Below are 21768 nucleotides of genomic sequence, written 5' to 3' on the forward strand. Positions count from 1 at the left end.
TGAGACAGGGTCTCCCTGTAGCCCCAGCTGTCCTGGAACTTACTATGTAGACCAGGCTGGCCTTGAACTCACAGAGATCCACCTGCCTCTGCCTCCCAAGTGCTGGGATTAAACGTGTGCTCCACTACACCTGGCGATAGTGAAATTTTTTAATTCAAGGAATGACAAAGACATTTCCATTTCAGGATAGTAATTTTTTTAACTGTGTGTATGTTGCGGAAGGAGCAAAACTTGAGAAAAACATGATGGGCTGGAGAGATAGTTCATTAGTTAAGAGCACTGTGTCTTTGCAGAGTACCTGGTTTGGTTCTCAGCACCTATATGGAGGCTAACAACCATGTATAACCCCCAGTTCCAGGAAATATCTGATGCCCTCTTCTGGTCTTTATGATCACTGAATGCATGCAGTATACTTACATATATGCAGGCAAAACACTTCCTATACATAAAAATAATTTTTTAAAAAGAGGTGAGGAAAACAAGCAAAATATTTAAGAGATTACTGCAAAGATATGAAAAGAACACACTAGAGTTAGCAGCAGTGGGGAAGGAAAGAAGTCACTAGCTGTGAGGAAATGGTGACTGTGTGTATGACAGAGAATGAGAGAAGAGACTGATAAGCCAGAAATTTCTTTTTTGGTTATTATGTGGAAGCTGTGGTAAGTGATGTAAAAAAGAGGAGGAAAATACTGAGTCTGACCTGCCTTTCAACTTCAGGGTAGGGATAGACAGTAGGCAGGTGGCTATATGATCGTGTCTGAGTAGAAGAGTTGCAGGGTGTTGGCAGGAAGAAGTGGTTGAAGTCTCAGAGACTGGCTGATCACCCAGAAAACTCTGCAAACAGGAGGGCCTAGGAATGGGGCCCGGGAATCATGATATCTCAGAGGGAAGAGAATAAGGGCTGGAGAGTAATCACAGTTTTAGAAAAGAAAGGTGTAAACTGCACATGCTAATCTGACTCAACACAGTATCCAAAACATCTGGAATATATCTTAGCACACTGCAGGCCAAACCCCACTGTGAACTATCTCAAATGGACAAACCATGATCTCTGTATCTAGGCATACCTGCACACTGATGGCCTTGGAGTTGCTGAGAACTGCATGGTGATGTGGTTCGAGGAAACTGTACTTGTTCTGATCCTGGATGTAAGTAACCAACTGCAGGGCTGTGAGGAAAAAACATCAAACAGAGAAGACAGTACACTGAGATGCAGATGATTAAACAGTCCTCCAAATTTATTTAAGATTTTTTCAAATTGGTAGGCAGTAGTAGTCAAACCTAAATCAACTCTTTTCTCTGAATTTTGATTAATTAAATTTCCTTTGAAGTTTTCAAGTGATTTAAAAAAGAAAAGTCACTACCTTTATAAAATAAAAGCAGTGCATTTGGATCTTATGGAGCTACACAAAAAGGAATGACACTGACAATGATTAGACTCACATTTTTTTTCCTGTTTTTCTTAATTTATTTTAAAAAATATTTTATTATTTTTATGTGCATGAATGTATTGCTTGAATGTATGTAAATGCACTGGAGTCATGAAATACCTGTGGAAGAGAGAAGACAGTGCTGAATTCCCCTGGAACTTGAGTTATAGTTGTTAGCTGCCATGTGGGTGCTGGGAATCAAGACTGGGTCCCCTCCAAGAGCAGCTAGTGCTCTTAATCATGTGCCCCTTTTCTGGTCTTTTTTTTTTGGTCTTTTTGAGACAGGGTCTCCCTGTAGCCCCAGCTGGCCTAGATATCACAGAGATCCACCTGTCTATGCCTCCTGAGTTCTGGGATTAAAAGGATGTGCCACCATGCCCAGCAGAAGGTTGTTTTTTTTTTTTTTTTTTTTCTGTCTTTTTGAGACAGGGTCTCCTTGTAGCCCCAGCTGTCCTGGAACTCACTATGTAGACCAGGCTGGTCTTGAACACACAAAGATCTGCCTGCCTCTGCCTCCCAAGCGCTGGGATTAAAGGTGTGTGCCACCATGCCCGGCTAGAAGTTTTTTATATATAAGCCCCTATTAGGTATCAGTCTCTTTTCAATCTTCTCCTTAATGGGAATTTTCAATAAAGCATCTTTTATTTATTTGTTATTTTATTTAAAAAGCATCTTTTTATTTATTTGTTATTTTTTTTATTGTAACTACATTAAAATTTAGCTACCTAATGAATTACAGAGACTACAAGGACACATTTCAGATGACACTATAATGATATGATCAGTCAAATCTAGACAATGGGAAATGCTAAGGAAAACCCAGAACATAAACAATATTTATGAGGTATACTTAATTTACTTAGGGAATTAAAAAAATTAAGATATGAAATGGGCTAATGGTACTTAAAAGTTTTTTAGAGCTAACTACACTGAAATGTTCATCAACAAAATAATGTGATACCTGGGAACAATTTAAAAATACTGTATGAGGGGGCAGAGGCAGAGATTTAGATAAAAATACAATAGTCATTAGTTGTTAATAGCTAAGGTTAAGTGTAGGCACATGGGTTCAGTATGTGTGTTTACATTTACATATTCAAAAATGCCCAGAGGTTGGGGATGATAAAGAGCACGCAGCATTTTTAAGGTCTGGGCAAACCACCCCATACCCACAAAGGTTCATACACAATTCAGGCTGATGATTCTCCAATAATAGGAATTAGTGAAGCTTTGCTGTTTAAGTGGCAGTAACTCCAATTTAGTTCAATAAAAAGGAATGTGAGGGGAGGGATTGCACAGAAATAGAAATTCTAATTTTGGTGTTAATTATGCTCAGAACACATTATATGAATATCAACTACCTGTAGAAACAATCCAGCTTAAATGACAGTTTGTACATAAATGTTCTGATAGTGAGGAAAACAGAAGGGTCTCCCAGGGCCTAAGGTTTTTCAGGTTTCCTTGCAACCCACCCCCAAATCTCTTTCCCTGATCTAGTTCACATGCTTATGGCTTACATATAGGCTTTTTGTGTGTGTCATGTATGTATGTGTGTGCATATATGTGTGTGCATGTGTGTTTACTCAAGTTCATTTTGTGTTTGTGTATATGATGAGTGTGTGTGTGTGTTCGCGCCTCTGCTTTCTCAAGTTGTGAGACACGTGGGTGATAAGAAGCCTCCTAGTAAAAGAAGTTACCCAAGTGACCAAGACATCCCACACCACTCAATTACGAACTGCATTTTCAGTTTATCACTCCAGTGGGCTTTGGTTTACTAGTCAGCAAAAAACGTTTTCAAGCTGTAGACAATCCCTTAGGTAAATAAATAAAAAGTAGTTCCAGAATTTTAAAACTGAGTTCTAGGTGTCTACTGCTTATCTCTGTGAAAGATACTCAATTTGAGACATACAGACTAGACGATGAAACATTTTAGAAAAGAGAAAAAAGATGCCAGTCTTTAAACACCATTCTCTATTTTTGCAATACTGTTGATCAAATCCAGGGTTTTATGCATGGTAAGCAAGTGCCGTACCACAGCCCTAACTTCCTGTCTTTATTCTCTTTAAAACTACAAATACTGGGGGCTGAGGTGATGGTTCAATGAATAAAGGTACTCATTGCCAAGACTGAAACCTGAGTTCGATTCTCAGGATCCAAGATGTCCTCTGACCTCCAGATGCTTACTGTGGCCTTCATGAGCCCACATAACAAACATCCTCTCTCAGCTTGTCTCTGTCTCTGTGACACACACACAGCCACATACACACAGCCACATACATGCACATGAACATACAAACTCTGAAACAAAAATAAAGGTTACATTCATTAAACAGGAAATTGAGATGCTATGAAAAATTAATGTTTTAGCAATGAGAAGTAACCGTTTTACTTTATTCATTCAATAACTTTTTTATTTTGCCACCTACTCTGTTGTACAGGACTGTCCTCCGACAAGACAGATGATGGACAGATGCCATCTTCCCAAGCTTGTGGACTGCTATGCTCCACAAGAAAGAAGGGACAGGGACAGTCAGGCATACCTCCCAACCAACCAGCGACCCTAGCTGTACAAGGGGGAAGGGCAAAGGTATGTAACTGAGGAAGCTGTGCGGAGGGTCTCTCACCATTTTGTGCAGCTGTGGGGAAATCATGATTCATGCCTTGATAGAGACTTTCCAGTATGGCCTTACAAGGTGAGCACCCACACCATAAGTAAACCCTCACCCATTGCTCTCTAAGTACAGACAATAAACTCACTGGTTTCCCAAGCGGACCTCTGTTGTTGAGACCAAAGGAGGAGGGGGCCGGATGTCATTTGCACATTCCAGAAGGAATTTTATCTACATATTCTGTTAGGCTATCAACTGCAGATGTGCTAAAGATTATAACGGTTTGCTCACTAAAAAGCCATGTGGGAAGAACACCTAACTTACTACATGCTTTCTTTTTTTTTTTTTTTTTTTTTTTTTTTCTCCCTGTAACACAGTGCTGGGATCTAACCCAGAGCCCTGGCACATTAATTTAGCATGTAACCTGTCACCAAGTTTCACCCCAACCCTAATACATTAGAAACATTTTTTAAAATTATTTTTATTTTATGTGCATGAGTATATTGCCTACATGTATGTATGTGTACCCATGTTGTGCAATGCCTATAGAGGTCAGAAGAGGTGGTGGATACCCTGGAACTGGAGTTAATGATTGTTAGGAATCAAACATGGATCCTCTTCAAGAGCAGCCAGTGCTCTTAACTACTGAGCCATCTCCCCAGCCCCCCAAACACATTTTAAGTGTATAATACAGTATTGTTATTATAGGCACAATGTTGCACAGATCTCCAGAATATATTCACTTTGTACAACTGACATTTTATACATTGCTACATTTAATTCTCTCTATGCTAGGTGTCAGTAGCTTGTTTTTAGTAAGAATAAAGATAAAAATTCACCAAAAGATTTAAATGAGATTGACAGACTTTATTAGCAATGATTAATTCAAAGGATGCCTGGGGGTGGGGCACAAAATTGGAAGCTTAGGAGCAATAAAATGAATATAAGAGAGGAATAAGTTGTGGAATGCTCAGCCCTAACGAATACACCTATATCATATCCTCTCTTCCTAATGCCCAGGAATCATTGCAGTAGAGGGAACAGGAAGGTTGTAAGAACCAGAGGTGGTGGATGAATATAAAGAAACCATGTTGTCTGGACAGAACAGGGTAGTTCATGTGCTTGTGACAGAGCATGCACAAGACCTGTACAATTCCAAGCTAGACAAAAATCTAGCATGGATGGGGAGCTGGACAAGAAGCTCCAGCCCTAGCTGAGATCTATTGGCAATTGATAGTTACTGGGAGAGGGAGGGTCAGTTTGTTCCAGGGGAAGGTTACAGAAATGAGGTAAAACAGACTGGAGAGGAGAAAGGGAAAAGACTGATTTTATTTAACATTATTTCATAAAGATTCTATGACATAAAACATTTTCAAGAATTCTAAAGAATAGTGCCTAGCTAGTATTAAAACCAGAGGGAATCGTATTAGTCTAAAAACCTACTGAAAAATTACACACACAATATCCTTACATGAATTCGTGAGTATAACTGAAGACTACATAACAAGAAACAGTACCAGACAGGAGAAACTTTCCTTTGAGTTACTGGCCAGGGTAGTCCAAGAGACTCCCAAAATTACATAAGCTATTGCCACAGCCCTTTGCCTCCTAGAAATTGATGGTAAGACCCTATTGCTGAAGTCAGGACATACTTTGGACACAGGATTTGGAGCAGTGGAGCTGGAACTGACCTGGAAGCCACCTCCCCTGAAGGGTAGCTTGGAGAGCACTATGAAAGCTGGTAAGAGAGAACATCAACCAAAGGTCCAACCCTAGCTTCAAGACCTAAAAAACACATCAAGCCAGGTGTGGTGGCGCATGCCTTTAATCCCAGCACTTGGGAGGCAGAGGCAGGCGGATCTCTGTGAATTCAAGGCCAGCCTGGTCTACACAGTGAGTTCCAGGACAGCTGGGGCTACAGGGAAACCCTGTCTCAAAAAGATCAAAAAACCCCCACATCAATGACCAACATAGCAAACGACATTGGTGCAGGAGTGGCACTTTTATTTTGGGGGTAATCAACTGCTACCTAATTGGACTTAAAGCCCACTCAAGGGGAGGAAACTCATGTCTGGTACTGTAAACCTAGCCAAATACACATAGCTGGAGATCTTAGACAAAAACACAAGGCTCTCATATCCCTAGACAAATGTAATTTCTTACTATGTACACAATTCTTTAAATGTACAGACAAGTATCCCAGTCACCACCCATCAAAGGAGCTTCTTTTTCAACAGACAGACATTATTACAGAGTTATACCACTGCTCACACACAGAGATTCTCTGTGAATTCCCCAAGCCTAGATGGAAATCTAGGATACAACCTCTACCTAAGACTCACGGAACATAGAACAAGGAATGAACAGAACACTAATGCATCTTTCAGCTCTCATCAATGAAGCTCACTGAAACAGAGGGCCAAGAACACAAAAGATCACAAATGGCCAAAACATAGAGAATAAGAGCCTGCAGAGTGTGTGTGGGTCCTTGGACAGGACTCCTATAATGAGGTCCACCCACCCAGGGCTCAGGGACCACCGTGGAAGAAGAGACAGAAAGATTGTAAGAGCCAGGGAGGAAGTGCACAACGGAAATAGTCCACATGGAAATAGTCCTACAGGCGCCTGGAATCTTTCTCATACAAACCTACAGCAATGGTGTCAGCATGCCCAAGACCCATGCAAACTCAGGCAGACAAAAACCCAGCACAGATCTGTGGAAATGAACAGCAAGCTCCAATCTTAGTCAAAGAATTATTCGCAGCTGATTACTGCCTGATGAGGAAGAGCTGATCTTGAAGGAAGAGGCTCTAGATAGGCTGACTAAACCTTGGTGGATGAACTTGCATTGAGGGACATCTTGGGACACTAACTTTACATAATAGGCCTTAATACAAATGACAGAATGTATGAACTCCAGTGTGGGGGCTATGGGAGGGTGCCAAAGGGGAAGGGGGTATAAAGATGATTTTATGTATGAAATACACAAAAATTCAGTAAAAAAAAATAGAGTTCTAGCTGGGCGTGGTAGCACACGCCTTTAATCCCAACACTTGGGAGGCAGAGGCAGGTGGATCTTTGTGAGTTTGAGGCCAGCCTGGTCTACATAGTGAGTTCCAGGACAGCTGGGGCTACAAAGAGACCCTGTCTCAAAAAAACAAAAACAAAAACAAAAAAATAGAGTTCTAAAGAATAAAAGGTTGAAGTCTTTTCAAGTTTCTCCCTATGTATGCTAAATTATACATTACAAATCAAAGAAAATGTACATTATCCTTTTGAATTTCAAGAAAAAAATGGGAAAATGAAACAAAATAGAAAAATTCCTAAAAGTATTTTGTGTATATGCAAATTTTTTGATATTTTTGTTTGTTAATTTTTGTTTTTCTGAGACAGGGTCTCATGTAGTCCAAGGTGGTCTCAAACTCACTACAAAGCTGAAGATGACACTGGATTTCTAATCCTTCTGCCTTCTTTTACCTGAGTTGCTGGGATTACAGGCATGTGCTCCTACACCGGAAGTATACAGTGCTAGGGATTAAGCCCAGGGTCTCAGTCATGCTAGGCAAGTACTCCATCATCTGAGCAACATTCCTACCCCTGCATACCATTTCTGAAGACTCTTCAGGAATCAAACTAGGGTGAGTGAAATGGTTCAGTGGGTAAAGGTATTTGATACCAAGCCTGACAACCTGAGAGAAAACTGACTCTCATAAGTTTTCTTCCGAGCTCCACTTATGTGGTGTGACACTTGAAAGCCCCCACACAGACACATACAAAATAAATAAAATGCAATAAAAAAGATATTGGGAGTCTCAGATAGACCCACTGAAGGGGTACCCTAATTGCCTCACCCTGCATCCCTGTTCAGCATGGAAGAAGCCAAAGCAGTCTGTGTCCCAATTCACTATCGGCAATTTGGGTAACTTTTTCAGGGGATGGTGTGATAAGAATAGGAGGTAGGAATTGGCTAAGCAGTTAGGATAAAAAGACCCCAAAGAAAAGTAGCCAGTTTGGGGGCTGGGGAGATGGCTCAGCGACTAAGAACACTGGTTGTTCTTGCAAAAGACCCAGGTTTGAATCCCAGCACCCACATGGCAGCTAACAACTGTCCATAACTCCAGTTCCAGGGGATCTGATGACCTCTTTTGTCCTCGCGGGCACTGCACAACACGGGTGCACTTACCTACATGCAGGCAATACACTCACACACATAAAAATAAAAATAATAAGCCAGGCGTAGTGGCACATGCCTTTAGTCCTAGCACTTGGGAGGTAGAGGCAGGCAGATCTTTGTGAGTTCGACGCCAGCCTGGTCTACATAGTGAGTTCCAAGACAGCTGGAGCTACAAGGAGACCCTGTCTCAAAAAGACAAAATAAATAAATATATAAATAGAAATAACAATTTTTTTTTTTAAAGAAAAGAAGCCAGTTTCTTGGCTAAAAATCAAAATGTCCTTGGGCCTCTTAGCAATATACTCTGTTCCAAAGTGTTCCAAAGGCCAAAAATGTCAAAAGTATTTGGGAGCTCTTATCTAATCCCTAAAAGACTTTAGGGTTATCTCTTCAGAGTGGGGAATGTTAGACTAGCAAAAAGCCCCATTAAAAAAAAAAAAGAGTACACAAAGTTGTTCAGGGAAAAGTGATTGGGAGATATGGGAGGAGATGGAGGGGAGGAAGTGGGTGTGGATTTGATCAAAACACCTTATATGCATGTATGAAATTCTCAATATATTTTTTTTAAGTTAAAAAAAAAAGATACTGCAGAAACAATCTAATTTTCTGACTAATTTTAAGACCGAAAAAAAGCTCATGATGAGTCATTACACCAGCGTTTCTGACAAGCACACCACTTGTGGAAAGTGATCCCCAAGTAACCTGTATTCCACTGAGCACAATCCTCCTACCAACACATAAGGCAAATCCAATCCAAGTGTGAAGTCCCCTTCTGAAAGGTGAGTTGAAGATAAAATCAAATTCTGTTTCTGCTACAGGAGTAAGAACATGAGGCTGTAAAGCAACCTAGCTAAATTAAGACATTTTCCAGGGCCTGGAGAGATGGCACAATGGTTAAGAACACTGGTTGTTCTTGCAGAAGACCGTGGTTTGAATCCCAGCACCCAAATGGCAGCTAACAACTGTCCGTAACTCCAGTCCCAGGGGATCATACAGCCTCTTCTGACCTCTGCAGGCATTGCACGACATGGGTGCACTTACCTACATGCAGGCAATACATGCATACATATAAAATAAAAATAATAAATAAAATTTAAAAAGACGTTTCCCAAAACAAAGGCCCATTCTTATAGGAATGGTGCTTTTAAAAGAAAAAATAGTTTATTTATTATTTTTATTTTATGTGTATGAGTATATTGCCTGCATGTATGTAAGTGCACCAGTGTCATGCAATGCTCGGTGAGGTCAGAAGAGGGCACTGGATCCCCTGGAACTGGAGCTAAGGATTGTTGTTATCTGCCATGTGGGGGCTGGGAATCGAACCTGGGTCCTCTTCAAGAGCAGCCAGTGCTCTTAATCACTGAACCATTTCTCCAGCCCCCCCCACCCCGGCCCCTTTTTTTTTAAAAGACAGGGTCTCACTACATAGCCTTGAACTCAAGAGTCTGCCTGCCCCTGCCTCTTGGGATTAATGGTGTCCAGTGCACTACCATGCCTGGCAGGAATGTTACTTCTTAATTACCTGATAATGAATGGAAACGATTAGAGACCATTTAGTATGCAAAACTTAAGACCAGATTAACTCATGGCTTAGAATTTAAGACGTACTTTCCATCTTAAATATCGAGATTTATTAAAATTAATGTATGTTCTAATTTGCATTCTTCAGACAAGCAGATACTACAAATGTGTAAAATATTATTAGGCTATAGCTACTTGCACAGGTGAAAAGTCATGAATGAAAACAAGTGTAGTAGTGTGATGAGTTTTAACTCTTGGTGTCCATTAGAATTTCTTGGAGGACTTGGGGGGGAAAAAAGGATGTTCAAGTTTAAGATCACACCCAGACTAAATAGGAAAATAAAGGAATGATGATTGACTGTCATGGTTTTGTTTGTGTTTTGTTTGAGTGTGGGTATGCATATGCCTGTGTGTGATGTGTGGAGGTTAGCAAACAACCTTGGAGGTTGGTTAGTCCTTACCTTCCACCATGTTCGAGACATGGTCTTTCTTGTTTACTGATAAGTACCCCAGGCTAGCTGGATTGCAAGCTTCCAGGGATTTCCTGACTTTGCTTCCCATCTTCAGAGGGGAGCATGCTGGGATTACAGATGCTTGCACTACCGTGTCCAGCATTTACGTGAGTTCTGGAGATCTCAACTCCGGTTATCAGGCTTGTGTGGCAAACACTTTACCCACTGAGTCACCTCTTCAGCCCTAACTGGTATGTTTTAAGAGTATCATGGGCCGGGGCTGGAGAGATGGCTCAGCAGTTAAGAACAGTGGTTGTTCTTGCAGAAGACCCGGGTTTAAATCTCAGCACCCACATAGCAGCTAACAACTGTTGGTAACTCCAGTTCCAAGAGATCTGACACCCTTTTCTGTCCTCTGTGGGCACTGCACGACACAGGTGCACTTACCTACATGCAGGCAATACACACACACACATAAAATTAAAAAAAAAAAAACAAAAAACGATTATCATGGGCCAACCTAACGTGGGGTATGAGAAATCAGAATTAACAAAAATTCAGGTATTTGGGTTCAAGTCTAAGGATAATCTCTGTATCTCACTATCTCTAATGTAAAATAAAAATGAACACATACATTTTGAAGGACACTGAAGGCAAACTAAGTTTTAGAAATGTAAAAACTCTGGGCAAGAAAAAATTTGGAAGAAAGGTTTTATTTACATTCTGAAGCATTCTGTGGTATGAGCGCCATTTTGGTAGGAATATATCTGAAGATGAAGAAAATGCTGACCCAAGTAGGTAGGCTTCAAAATATAACAGGTTACATACTCTTCAGTCAACAGAATGCTTAATGTCTTGGCCTAAGTTAGTTCTTTTAAAGTAGTTCTTTATATTAATCTCACAGTGTTGAACAACTTTTTATACACTTGTTGGCCATTTGTTTATCTTCTCTATAGGAATTTCTATCAGTCCTTATTTTTTAAAAAGTTTATTTTTATTATGTGTCTGACTATAAGTGCATATGTGTGTGGAGGTACTTGTGGAGGGCAGAGAAAAGGGCACTGGAGCCCCTAGAACTGAGGTTAAAGGCAGTTTTAAGCTTCCTGACATGAGTGATGGAAACCAAACTCTAGTCCAGTAAAAGAGCAGTTTCAGCTCTTGACCACTGAGCAATCTCGACAGCGTCCTTTACTCATTTTCAAAATTAGTTGTTTATTAGCTATCGAATTGCAGGATTTCCTTTTACATACTGACTGTTAATTCATCATTCCACCCATTCTGTAGGCTGTTTCTCACTCTTTTATGTGTTTCTTTTGCTGTACAGAAACTTTTTAGTTTGATGTAGTCCCACTTGTCAATTTTTTTTTTTTCCCCTTTGGTCTTTTTGAGACAGTGTCTCCCTATAGCCACAGCTGGCCTGAACTCACTATGCGAGACCAGGCTGGCCTGAACTCACTATGCGAGACCAGGCTGGCCTCACAGAGATCCTCCTGTCTCTGCCTCCCAAGTGCTGGGATTAAAGCCATGTGCGACCATGCCCGGCCCACTTGTCAATTCTTAATCTTTGCTTTCTTTCCAAAGGAGTCCTCTAGAGCTGGGATCGAATTCCTTTTAAAAAAAAAATTTTTTTTTTTAAATTATTTGTATGTGTATGTGTGTATTGCCTGCATGTAGGTAAGTGCACTGGTGTCATGCAATGGCCAGAGAGGGCAGAAGAGGCTGTCGGATCCCCTGGAACTGGAGTTACGGATAGTTGTTGGCTTCCATGTGGGTGCTGGGATTCGAACCTGGGTCTTCTTCAAGAACAGCCAGTGTTCTTAACCACTGAGCCATCTCTCCAGCCCCCCCAATTCATTCTTTTAAAAAAATAATGAAAACATATACAACCACACGTACCCAAACCCCAAAATCAAAACCAAAACCAAAACCCCTCAATTTTTCTAGTAACCCAACTGCTGATTTAAAGCAGCTATACTGACAAATGACAGCAGGAAAAATCAATTGTTAAAGTCCTCATGTCAATCTGAAGAAACATTATCTTAAAAATGAGAAAGTCCCAGCACTTGGGAGGCAGAGGCAGGCGGATTTCTGTGACTTCGAGGCCAGCCTGATCTACATAGTGAGCTCCAGGCCAGCTGGGGGTTCAAGGGGATCCTTGTTCCAAAAAATAACCCACCCCCCCCCCCCCAAAAAAAAAAAAAAAAAAAAAAAAGAAGCCATGGCACAAAGAGACTAGCAATATTCAAAATGTCACCTAGGTCTGGTTCCAAAGTCCATGTTTCTTCTATTCCTTCATGTCAGACAGTGAGTAACGCCCAATGACATGAAATTGAACTACCTGAAAAGTTAGCTTATTCAAAACAATGAGACTAGATCTCAGATCAGTGAGATTCTATGGAGAAAAGCCTCAAGAAATAGGACATATATTTAAAGAGATTTCTCAGATATAATGGTCTGAGAAAAGGTTGAAGACTGATCAATCACACAGCCACAGTGTAATGAAATAAATGCATGTGGGGTGTTAGGAAAAAAAAAAATCCAGCATAGCAGATAAAATTCCGCCATGTCAGACATGACATGACTATGTAAAAAAAAAAAAAAAAAAATTGTGGAGAATTTACCTGCAATTGCTTATCTACTCAATTTCACACTTATATGGGCTAATCAATCTTTCTCAATTTTTCATATTATGTATGTTGATATGTAAGTATAAGGAGAAAAGCAAGGAATGATAGAAAGGAGGAGAGAAATATGGGTTTGTTATGTAGCACGTGTGTGGGAGGTGTCAGGAAAGAAAAGTAAGTGCTGAAAATAAAGGCGTGCACCCTCCAAAATACCCTTGGACTATACATATTTTTTGACAGGGTCCCAGCCAGCTTGGAAGCCACTATGTGGACCAGGTTGGCCTCTATCTCACAGAGACTCACGTGCCTCTGCCTGAGGGTTGGATTAAAGGGGCCCACTGTCACACCCAGAATCTGAGACTCAATATATCTATCATTAAGGGAAAAATGCAAGATTTCACTAAGACTTAACATGCACTTTATTCCTTTGTTCTATAGACAGTAGGGCCAATCTAAAACCACCCAATTCCTTATGTGTATTTATCCCTGTATTATATGGACAAGAGGGCCAATTTGAGACTTATCCCCCAATTCCCATATGTGTATTTATTCCTGTATTCTACAGGCAGCAAGGCCAATCTGGCAGAGGTTACCCAGGGGAGTGGTAATGTGAAGCATAATGATTACCCTTCATTCATATATCCTTGTACTCATTTGTGTTAACATTATCCATTATAATCAAGAAAATACTAAAAAGTAAAGAGAGCCACAGAAAAAAAATAAAGTTACATGTATATTTATACACATAGGTATATGCTAGTCTTTGCCACTGAAGAAATGCACTTATTTAGTTTGGATTTACCAAGTTCCTATTCTAGGGTAGGTCCTGTTTCAGTTGTTTGGGTATTCAGACCCAAATTTCCATTTTTCATATAAATACACTGGGTATGTAAGATAAAATATAACTTCTATAAGCTACTAAATCTAGGAATGTAAAGGAATAACCTTGGTATTTTAGCTTTAGTGGCAAACATCAATTGCTAGATTAATAAAAAAAAATAGCTAAAGTGAAACTTTAAGCAATGGTCCCAATACATCTGAAATATGGTTTGTACACCTCAGAAGCAGAAATAAAGTTTTCTGTTAAGAATGTTATGATGTGGGGCTGAAGAGATGACTCAGAGGTTAAAAGCACTAGCTGCTCTTGCAGAGGACCGAGATTCAGTTTCCAGCACTGATATGGGGGTTAACAATCACCTGTAACTCTAGTTCCAGGAGATCCAACATCCCTCTGGCTTTCGCAGGCACTGCATGACACAGGTACACTTGCATGCAGGTAATATACACACACATGCATACACAGAGAAAGTTGTTGTTGCTGTTATTATTATTATTATTATTTGGTCTTTTTTGAGACAGGGTCTCCCTGTAGCCCCAAATGGTCTGGAACTCACAGAGATGTGCCTGCCCCTGCCTCTCCAGTGCTGGGATTAAAGGCATATGCCACCACTCCTGGCCTGAGAATGTTATGTTTTAAAAACTTGTGTTACAAATGTTTTTATCCACGTAGAGGGATCTATCAATAATTCTGTACATGACATGACTGATAAATAACTTCTGTAATGTGTATAGATGGAATTTTGACAGAAACATACTCTCTTCTTTGGGTATAGCCCATTCTGCCCCCAACACCGGTTATTTATAGTTGGACTAGAGAAGTGTTGGTTTGTTCCAGGGAAATCAATCTCTAATATCTTGCAAGACTTAATACAATTAGAGATGGGGGCAGCATAATACTCTCACACCTCTCTTCACACTGTCAAGAGTTAAAAATCTCGGGGCCCGTGGTGGCACATTCAATATAGCAAACAAGGAAAATGCTAAAACCTAAGCCATCTTACAGGTTCCTACAGCCTGTCTTCCCTCACAAAAGCACCTCAGAGAAGGCCTACAGAAGTAACTCAGAAAAACAAAATTGTCTTTTTACCTTTCTCTCGGCTTCTTCCCAACATAGGAGTGATTTTTTTTGTTTCAGATAAATAAAGGCAGGCCATTCAGTAATTTTCTCATCCTTCATCTTACTACTGTAGCAAAGAATTCTACCTCTCATTAACATTCTAGAAACAGCTGGTATTATAGAGCCATATATAATTTGTAGAAAAAGAGGCTCAAAGAGCATTTTTTCCTTTCTTACAGAATTTAAACTCACATAAATGTAAAGTTCAACCCAATATACTTTTCTAATTTCAATGTATGACAACTCTATGTCAAAGAAAGATTGATTAGTTGACACAAATGTTTAAAAATCATCAGAAAAACAGACTGCATCATATTTAGGTAAGAAAACGATTTCAGTCATTTAGTTAACTTTCAACCTTGCAGCAAACCACACTCCTAGTGAACAGTCAGAAGCTAGAGGATTAGGTTTTGTAGTCATACTCACCTTAAATTACTTTGCTGGCCAGGTGGAATGACACTGTAGTATACAGGCATTCCTGCTGTGGGCAGAGATCCTTGATTAGACTGGTTAGGGAACACAACAGGCTGTTGGTAAGTCTGATGGGCAATTCCTTGAGAACCTTGAGGCAGTGAAACCTAAAATTTGAAAGACAATTTAAAGGGAAAAAAGTTTTTCTAAACTTGCAGATGTTCAGGTGACAAGTTCCTATAAACTTGTAAAGTATAAGAAGCCAGGACAAGTTCACCATCACACCATTTCTGTGCTCTAAGTAGCCTTAAGGCAGCTGCTGTTTTTGGTGGCCACTTATGAATCATCCAAATAGTTTCTGGCTGAGGTCAGTAGTCAGAAACATGAAACTGTGACCCCTCTTTTTGGTTGGCAATCTGGGATTTTTTTGTCTTACAATTCTATGTTGAAGGCAGTACAGAACTTTTATCTGACCTTGTCTGTATGGAAATGTGTGAAAGTATACACAGGGCGCAGGATGGAAACCACAAATCCATAGGGAACAACTCCTGCATTCCACGAATGGGGGGTGGTCACTTAATAGGAGGCACTCACCAGAAGGCCATCCACTGATAGTCAGGAAACTCTACAAAGGGGGAAGGCTAATATTAAACAGCCTAGGGATAGCTATTGTCCTAAGAGGTTCTAATTCTATGGTCTTAGCCATGTGTTCCCACTGGGCAGAGCAGAGCCTGAAAAAGGGCTTTAAATGTTGACATGGGACAAGGGAAGGAACCACTGGATTTACTGCAGGTTTACTAATTGGTCTAAAATGCTAGAGCCCAGACTGTAATGTGCTCAAGCTTGGGGTGCCACCACCTGCAACCCAAAAGGCTGCAGTTTTACACAAGGAAGGGAAAAGCAGACATGCTAAGTCTTAATGCCCACCTATTCTTTCTACTCTGAATCTTTCTCCAGTCTTCCAATATAGTCTGTTCCCAATTTCTTTTAAAATACAATTGTTCTTTTTTTTCTTTCTTTTGGTCTTTTTGAGACAGGGTCTCCCTGTAGCCCCAGCTGACCTGGAACTCCCTATGTAGATCCACCTGCCTCTGCCTCCCAAGTGCTGGGATTAAAGGTGTGCACCACCACGCCCGGCATCTTTATTCTATAGGTTTGAAATGTCTATGTCCTGCCTGATCTTTCCCATACTATGACTGACATCATGCTTTGTTTTATAGAGAAATCATTTGAAGTTAGGTAAGTTCTCCAAAGTTGTACTGTTAGTTAAGAAAGTGAGACTCCAGCCTATGTACTTTGGCTTTATGGCTTGAGTTCTTTAGTCTTTTTCTTTTTAAAATATTTTTTATTTATTATTTTTATTTTATGTGTATGCGTGTATTGCTGGCATTGTAGATAAGTGCACCCATGTCGTGCAATGCCCATGGAGGACAGAAGAGGTTGTCGGATCCCCTGGAACTGGAGTTACAGTTGTTAGCTGCCATGTGGGTGCTGGGATTTGAACTTGGATCTTCTGCAACAACAGCCAGTGTTCTTAATTGCTGAGCCATCCCTCCAGCCCCTTCTTTACAGTTTTTTTCTTAACCTTCGCTCTGTGACTAGGAAGTTAATAACTAAAGTCTTGCTTATGTAACATATTTCTGAAACAGAACCAACCCTTTCAAAATACAAAGTAAACTTTAAAAAATTAGTTTACTTTTTTATGTGTATGATTTTCTTTTTTTCATCTTTTTGGGACAGGGTCTCCCTGTAGCCCCAGGGGGCCTGTAACTCACTATGTAGACCAGGCTGGCCTCAAACTCACAGAGATCATCACAGAGATCAGCCCGCCTCTGCCTCCCTAGTGCTGGGATTAAAGGCATGTGCCACCACACCCAGCTATGTATATGAATTTTTAAAAGTTAATTTTTATTGGTCGGGCGTGGTGGCACACGCCTTTAATCCCAACACTCAGGAGGCAGAGGCAGGTGAATCTCTGTGAGTTCGAGGCCAGCCTGGTCTCCATGGTGAATCCAAGACAGCTGGTGCTACGGGGAGACGCTATCTCAAAAAGACCTAAAAAGTTAATTTTTATTATGTGTGTGAACAATTTCCTTGAATGTATGTAAGTGCACCACATGCACGCAATGTCTGTGGAGACTAGAAGAGGGTGTCGGATCCCCTTGAACTAGAGTTACAGATGGTTTTCAGCTTCTATGTGGGTCTTGGGAACCAAACACAGGTACTCAGTAAGAACAGCTTTTAACTGCTGAGCCATCTTTCTAGTCCAAGTGTTTTTTCTCTTGCATGTATGTGCACTGTGTGTGCAGTCCCTTAGAGGCCAGAATTATTATCTGATTTATCTATCTCTGTAAAATGCAACATATTTCAGTCTTTTTGCTTACTAAGGCAGTGTAACATTCAGAGATTAATTTTTAATTTTTATTTTATGTGTATGCACATATTGCCTGCATGTAAGTAAGTGTACCTGTGTTGTGCAATGCCTGTGGAGGACAGAAGAGGCTATCAGGTCCCCTGGAAATGGAATTGTGGACAGTTGTTAGCTGCCATGTGTGTTCTGGGATTCGAACCCGGACGTTCTGCAAGAACAGCCAGTGTTCTTAACCGCTGAGCCATCTCTCCAGCCCCGAGAGATTATTTTTAATAAATTTCATTGTTTGTACATGTGTGTGTGTGTGTGTGTGTGTGTATATATACACATACACATGGTAACTACGTACTAGCTTGTGAAGGCCAGAGGATGACCTTTGGTGTATACTTCAATCACCATATGTTGTAAAGCAATTTCCTCTGGGGTAAAATTCCATTTTGGAGGAAATGCTGCGAGTAAACAAGATGCTCTAAAGGAAGACAAACAACAGAATGTACTAAAAGGAGGTGAACATTTCATCCTGTAGGGAAGGTCATTAAGCTCAGGAAGTAAACAACTCAACAGCTTCAGAAGTCCCTGAAAGTGACCAGATTCATACAGCATTCTCTCCCCAAACATATGTAAGCCTTAAAGACTGTTGAGAGACTCTCAGACAGCCAAGGTGCCTGGAAACAGATCAGTTGAGCTGCCTGGAAAAGACACTCTCTAGTCTGTTGAGCTGCCTGTATGTTGTATAGTATGTTCCAGGTTTCCTGCTTTTGTGAGCTGTTACCCATGCTGGAAGGCTTTTAGCAATGCAGTTGTCTTTTGAGTTGCTTCTGCTACTTTGGCTAAGTAACTCCAATAAAACTCGTTAGTTCACAAAACTGGAACTAATGGCATCCTTACTTTGTAAGTCTATTGTTGGCTCCCTATCTAGGGTAATGTTTGTTCATCTAGCCCCAAGAATAGTGTCACAACACTCTAGATTATTTTTTGAGATGAAGTCTCTCACACTGATCCTGAAGCCCACCAATTCCACTAGGCTGGCTAGGGATCCTTCTGCCTCTACTTCCTCACCTCTGGAATCACAGGCTGCTACCCCTGCTTTTTATGTAAGGGCTGAAAATAGAACCTGGTCTTCATGCTTATACAGAAAGCACTTTTATACAGAATCATCTCTTTACCACTTAAATGAAATTTTAATGAGTAAAGAAAAAAAATCTTAAGTTCTAAAAGAGGAGGAGATGCTGCTTGAGAATGTGCTGCTGTAGAACACAATGCTAAGAACACAAGGCTTTGTTGGCTTGTTTTAAGAAGACAGTTTATCACTCTCTACAAGTCTATCAAATATGGTAAGAAACATGATAAAGTAGACTGCCATTCATGGCTGGGCAGAACACTTTCTCCAGTCATTTAGCCAGTGTGAGGACTGCTTGATACAAAGTTGTGAAAATACATGCTGTAGAAATAACTCGGGAAAGTGCCTGCTTGGTGTGTAACCTCAATGGTTCAATCCCTCAGCAATGTCAAAACAGCAAGCCTCTTCTCCCCCATATAAAACAAGCCCCCTCAAAAACAAAGAACAAAATAATGATGGAAAACCTCCAAAAGAACCCTACCTGTCGTGGCTACATAATATTTTCAGAATCCATCTCCATTTTCTCATTCATTCATTCATTCATTCATTCATTCATCTAGCTTTTGGTTTTGAGACAGGGTCTTCCCTATAATAGCTGGCCTTGAACTCAAGATGTAGACCAGGTTGGCCTGGACTGCAGATAGACCTGCCTATGTCTCTTAAGCACTGGGATTAAAGGCCTGCGCCACCACAACCAGCACAGCTCAATTTTGAAATAACTATACTATCAAATCTAGATTTTGTTCGTTTTAAAAAATACTTTATTATTTTTATTTTAGGTGTATGAGTGTATTGTCTGCATATAGGTCATGCAATGCATTGATCCCCTGGAACTGCAGTTATGGACAGTTGTTAGCTACTATGTGGGTGCTGGGACTCGAACCGCAGTCCTCTGCAAGACCAGCCAGTGCTCTTAACCACTGAGACTCCAGCCCCAGATATGTTCATTTTTATCTTATATGTTTAAGTGTTTTGTCTGTGGAGGTCAGAAGAGGATGATGGAGCCATCATTTGGGTGTTGGGAACTGAATCTGAGTCATTTGCAAGAGCTACAAGTGCTCTTAAAACACTGAGCCAGCTCTCCAGCCCCTGAACTTTATTTTCAAATAACGGTTCACTAGATTATGAGTTCTTAAGGAACAAGGACAGATCTCTTTTACTTGGATCTTTAGAAGCAGCACAGTACTTGGGCAATTAAGAGAGATGTTCGATGTTCTGGATGAGATATCAAGACCAGGGTCCTGAAGAGGGCAGTGCTTCTGGCTTGGAACTGGCCCCACATGATGTCTAGCTTTGGAGAAGCTCATGTGACTAGGTCATACATGGAGGATATTGTAAAAAGCAGAGGGGACAGGATATCAGGAGAGGAAAAGATGTGAAATCTAGTTTTATGATGCATCTCCTTTTTGTAGTTCCTGTATATTATAAATAGGTTTCAAAGCTAGATATACTCTTATTGCTCCTTAGCCCTGACACTGTCATATTGCATATTTTAACTTAAATTTCTAGAAATGTATGGAATATGCTTCCATCTCTGCTTATGCTCTTTTCCTCCCCTGGTAAGCTTCACAATTAATGCCCACAATTTTCTTTTAAAAGCTAATTGAAAGTTTCTGTCTTCCTAAAGGCTTTGGTAGTAGGCCCTTTAACATGCTCAGTACTTTATTCATGATCTGTCTGATACTGGTCTGAACAATAAATTATTGATTTGTTTACCTAGGTTAAGATACAATACAGGTATCTTTTTTCTTCACAACAATTTTATTTTTCCTTTCTGAATGGAAATGACCTTTGATTTTTTTTTCCCTTTGAGTCAAGGTCTCCCTGTAGCTTCAGCTGGCCTGGAACTCACTGTGTAGACCAAGCTGGCCTCGACCTCAACCTCTCTCTGCTATCACAGTGCCTGGATTAAAGGCATGTGTCACCATGCCTGGCTTAGGTGGTTGGTTGGTTCTTTGTTTTTCTATCTTTCTTCTTTTGGTCTTTTTGAGACAGGGTCTCCCTCAGCTGGCCTTGAACTCACAGAGATCTGTCTGCCTCTGCCTCCCTAGTCCTAGAATTAAAGTCGTGCACAAACATACCTGGCTTGGTTTCTTTAATATTTGCTCAGCTACAGAAAACCAAGAGGCTAATAAAATCAACTTATAAGTTACTCCCTAAAGATGAAAGAAAGAAAACCAAATTCCTAAAAATATGTCACATCACTCTAAAGATAGCTACTTATTTGTGGAATAGTCAATATTTCTGTTCTAGATCTATAAATAAAAGTCCATAGCATTTTTTGTTTTGTTGAGAGAGGTTCTCACTGTTGAGCCCTGGCTGGCCTGGAACTCTCTAGGTAGATCAGGCTGGCATCAAGCTCAGACATCTGCTTGTTTCTGCCTCCTGAGTGCTGAGATTACAGGTGTTTGCCACCACACTTAGTCCTTCATAGAATTTTTAATACAGAATCATTAAGATTTGGGATCAAGGTGGGGGAAAATTAGTCTCGGTCTGGGAAACTAGACATACTTACCAATTCTATAAACATGGACTTATAGTCTGCATGCTATCTCCTTATATCAAATACTGTCTTCACCTCTGCCTTCCTTCCTATTCCTCTCTCTCCCCAAAGGAGACTTTCTAGGTAACTGAGGAACATAGTAGGACACTTGCTTATATACCTGTATAGTTGGAAACACAGTACCAGGCAAAATGTATGGGCCAGTATCAATGTAGTTCAAATATTCTAAACATAAATAAAGCAATAAAATAAGGATATACAAAGTTTTCTTTTCTTTCTTTTTTTGGTCTTTTTGAAGCAGGGTGTCCCTGTAGCCCCAGCTGTCCTGGAACTCACTATGTAGACCAGACTGGCCTTGAACTCACAGAGATCCGCCTGCCTCTGCCTCCCAGGTGCTGGGACTACAGGCCTGTGCCACCACACCTGGTAGACACACAAAGTTTTACTTTGTGCATCCTTATAACAAAACTCTTATGATGGCAATGCTGGGTATTAAAGAAGTATTTCCTCTCTATTAAAGGAACAGAGTAGCTGAGTGTGGTAGCACCTGCCTGAGAAGGACCATGGGCATGAAGCTAGGCTACATACTAAGACCC

The 21768-nt window shown here is 40.5% G+C and overlaps 1 protein-coding gene across 11 annotated transcripts in view; it reads right to left on the minus strand.

The window, feature by feature from the left end:
- Positions 1-540: 540 nt before the first annotated feature.
- R3hdm1 (R3H domain containing 1) overlaps positions 541-21768 on the minus strand; it is a 152896-nt gene continuing 131668 nt past the window's right edge. For 5 of the 11 annotated variants that reach the window (XM_029563228.1, XM_008832448.3, XM_029563229.1 and 2 more), the window contains exons 20-21: positions 15194-15345; positions 542-1168 (exon numbers count right to left, since the gene is read on the minus strand). In XM_029563228.1, the coding sequence (XP_029419088.1) occupies positions 1030-1168; positions 15194-15345 (291 nt within the window). In that variant the 3' untranslated portion in view covers positions 542-1029. Of the gene's footprint in view, positions 1169-15193; positions 15346-21768 lie in introns of all 11 variants that reach the window. The other 6 variants (XM_008832445.3, XM_008832443.3, XM_008832444.3 and 3 more) reach the window with 3 other exon arrangements.

The sequence above is a fragment of the Nannospalax galili genome, unplaced genomic scaffold (assembly GCF_000622305.1).
Source record: "Nannospalax galili isolate Female #2095 unplaced genomic scaffold, S.galili_v1.0 scaffold995, whole genome shotgun sequence".
Classification (NCBI taxonomy): Eukaryota; Metazoa; Chordata; class Mammalia; order Rodentia; family Spalacidae; genus Nannospalax; species Nannospalax galili.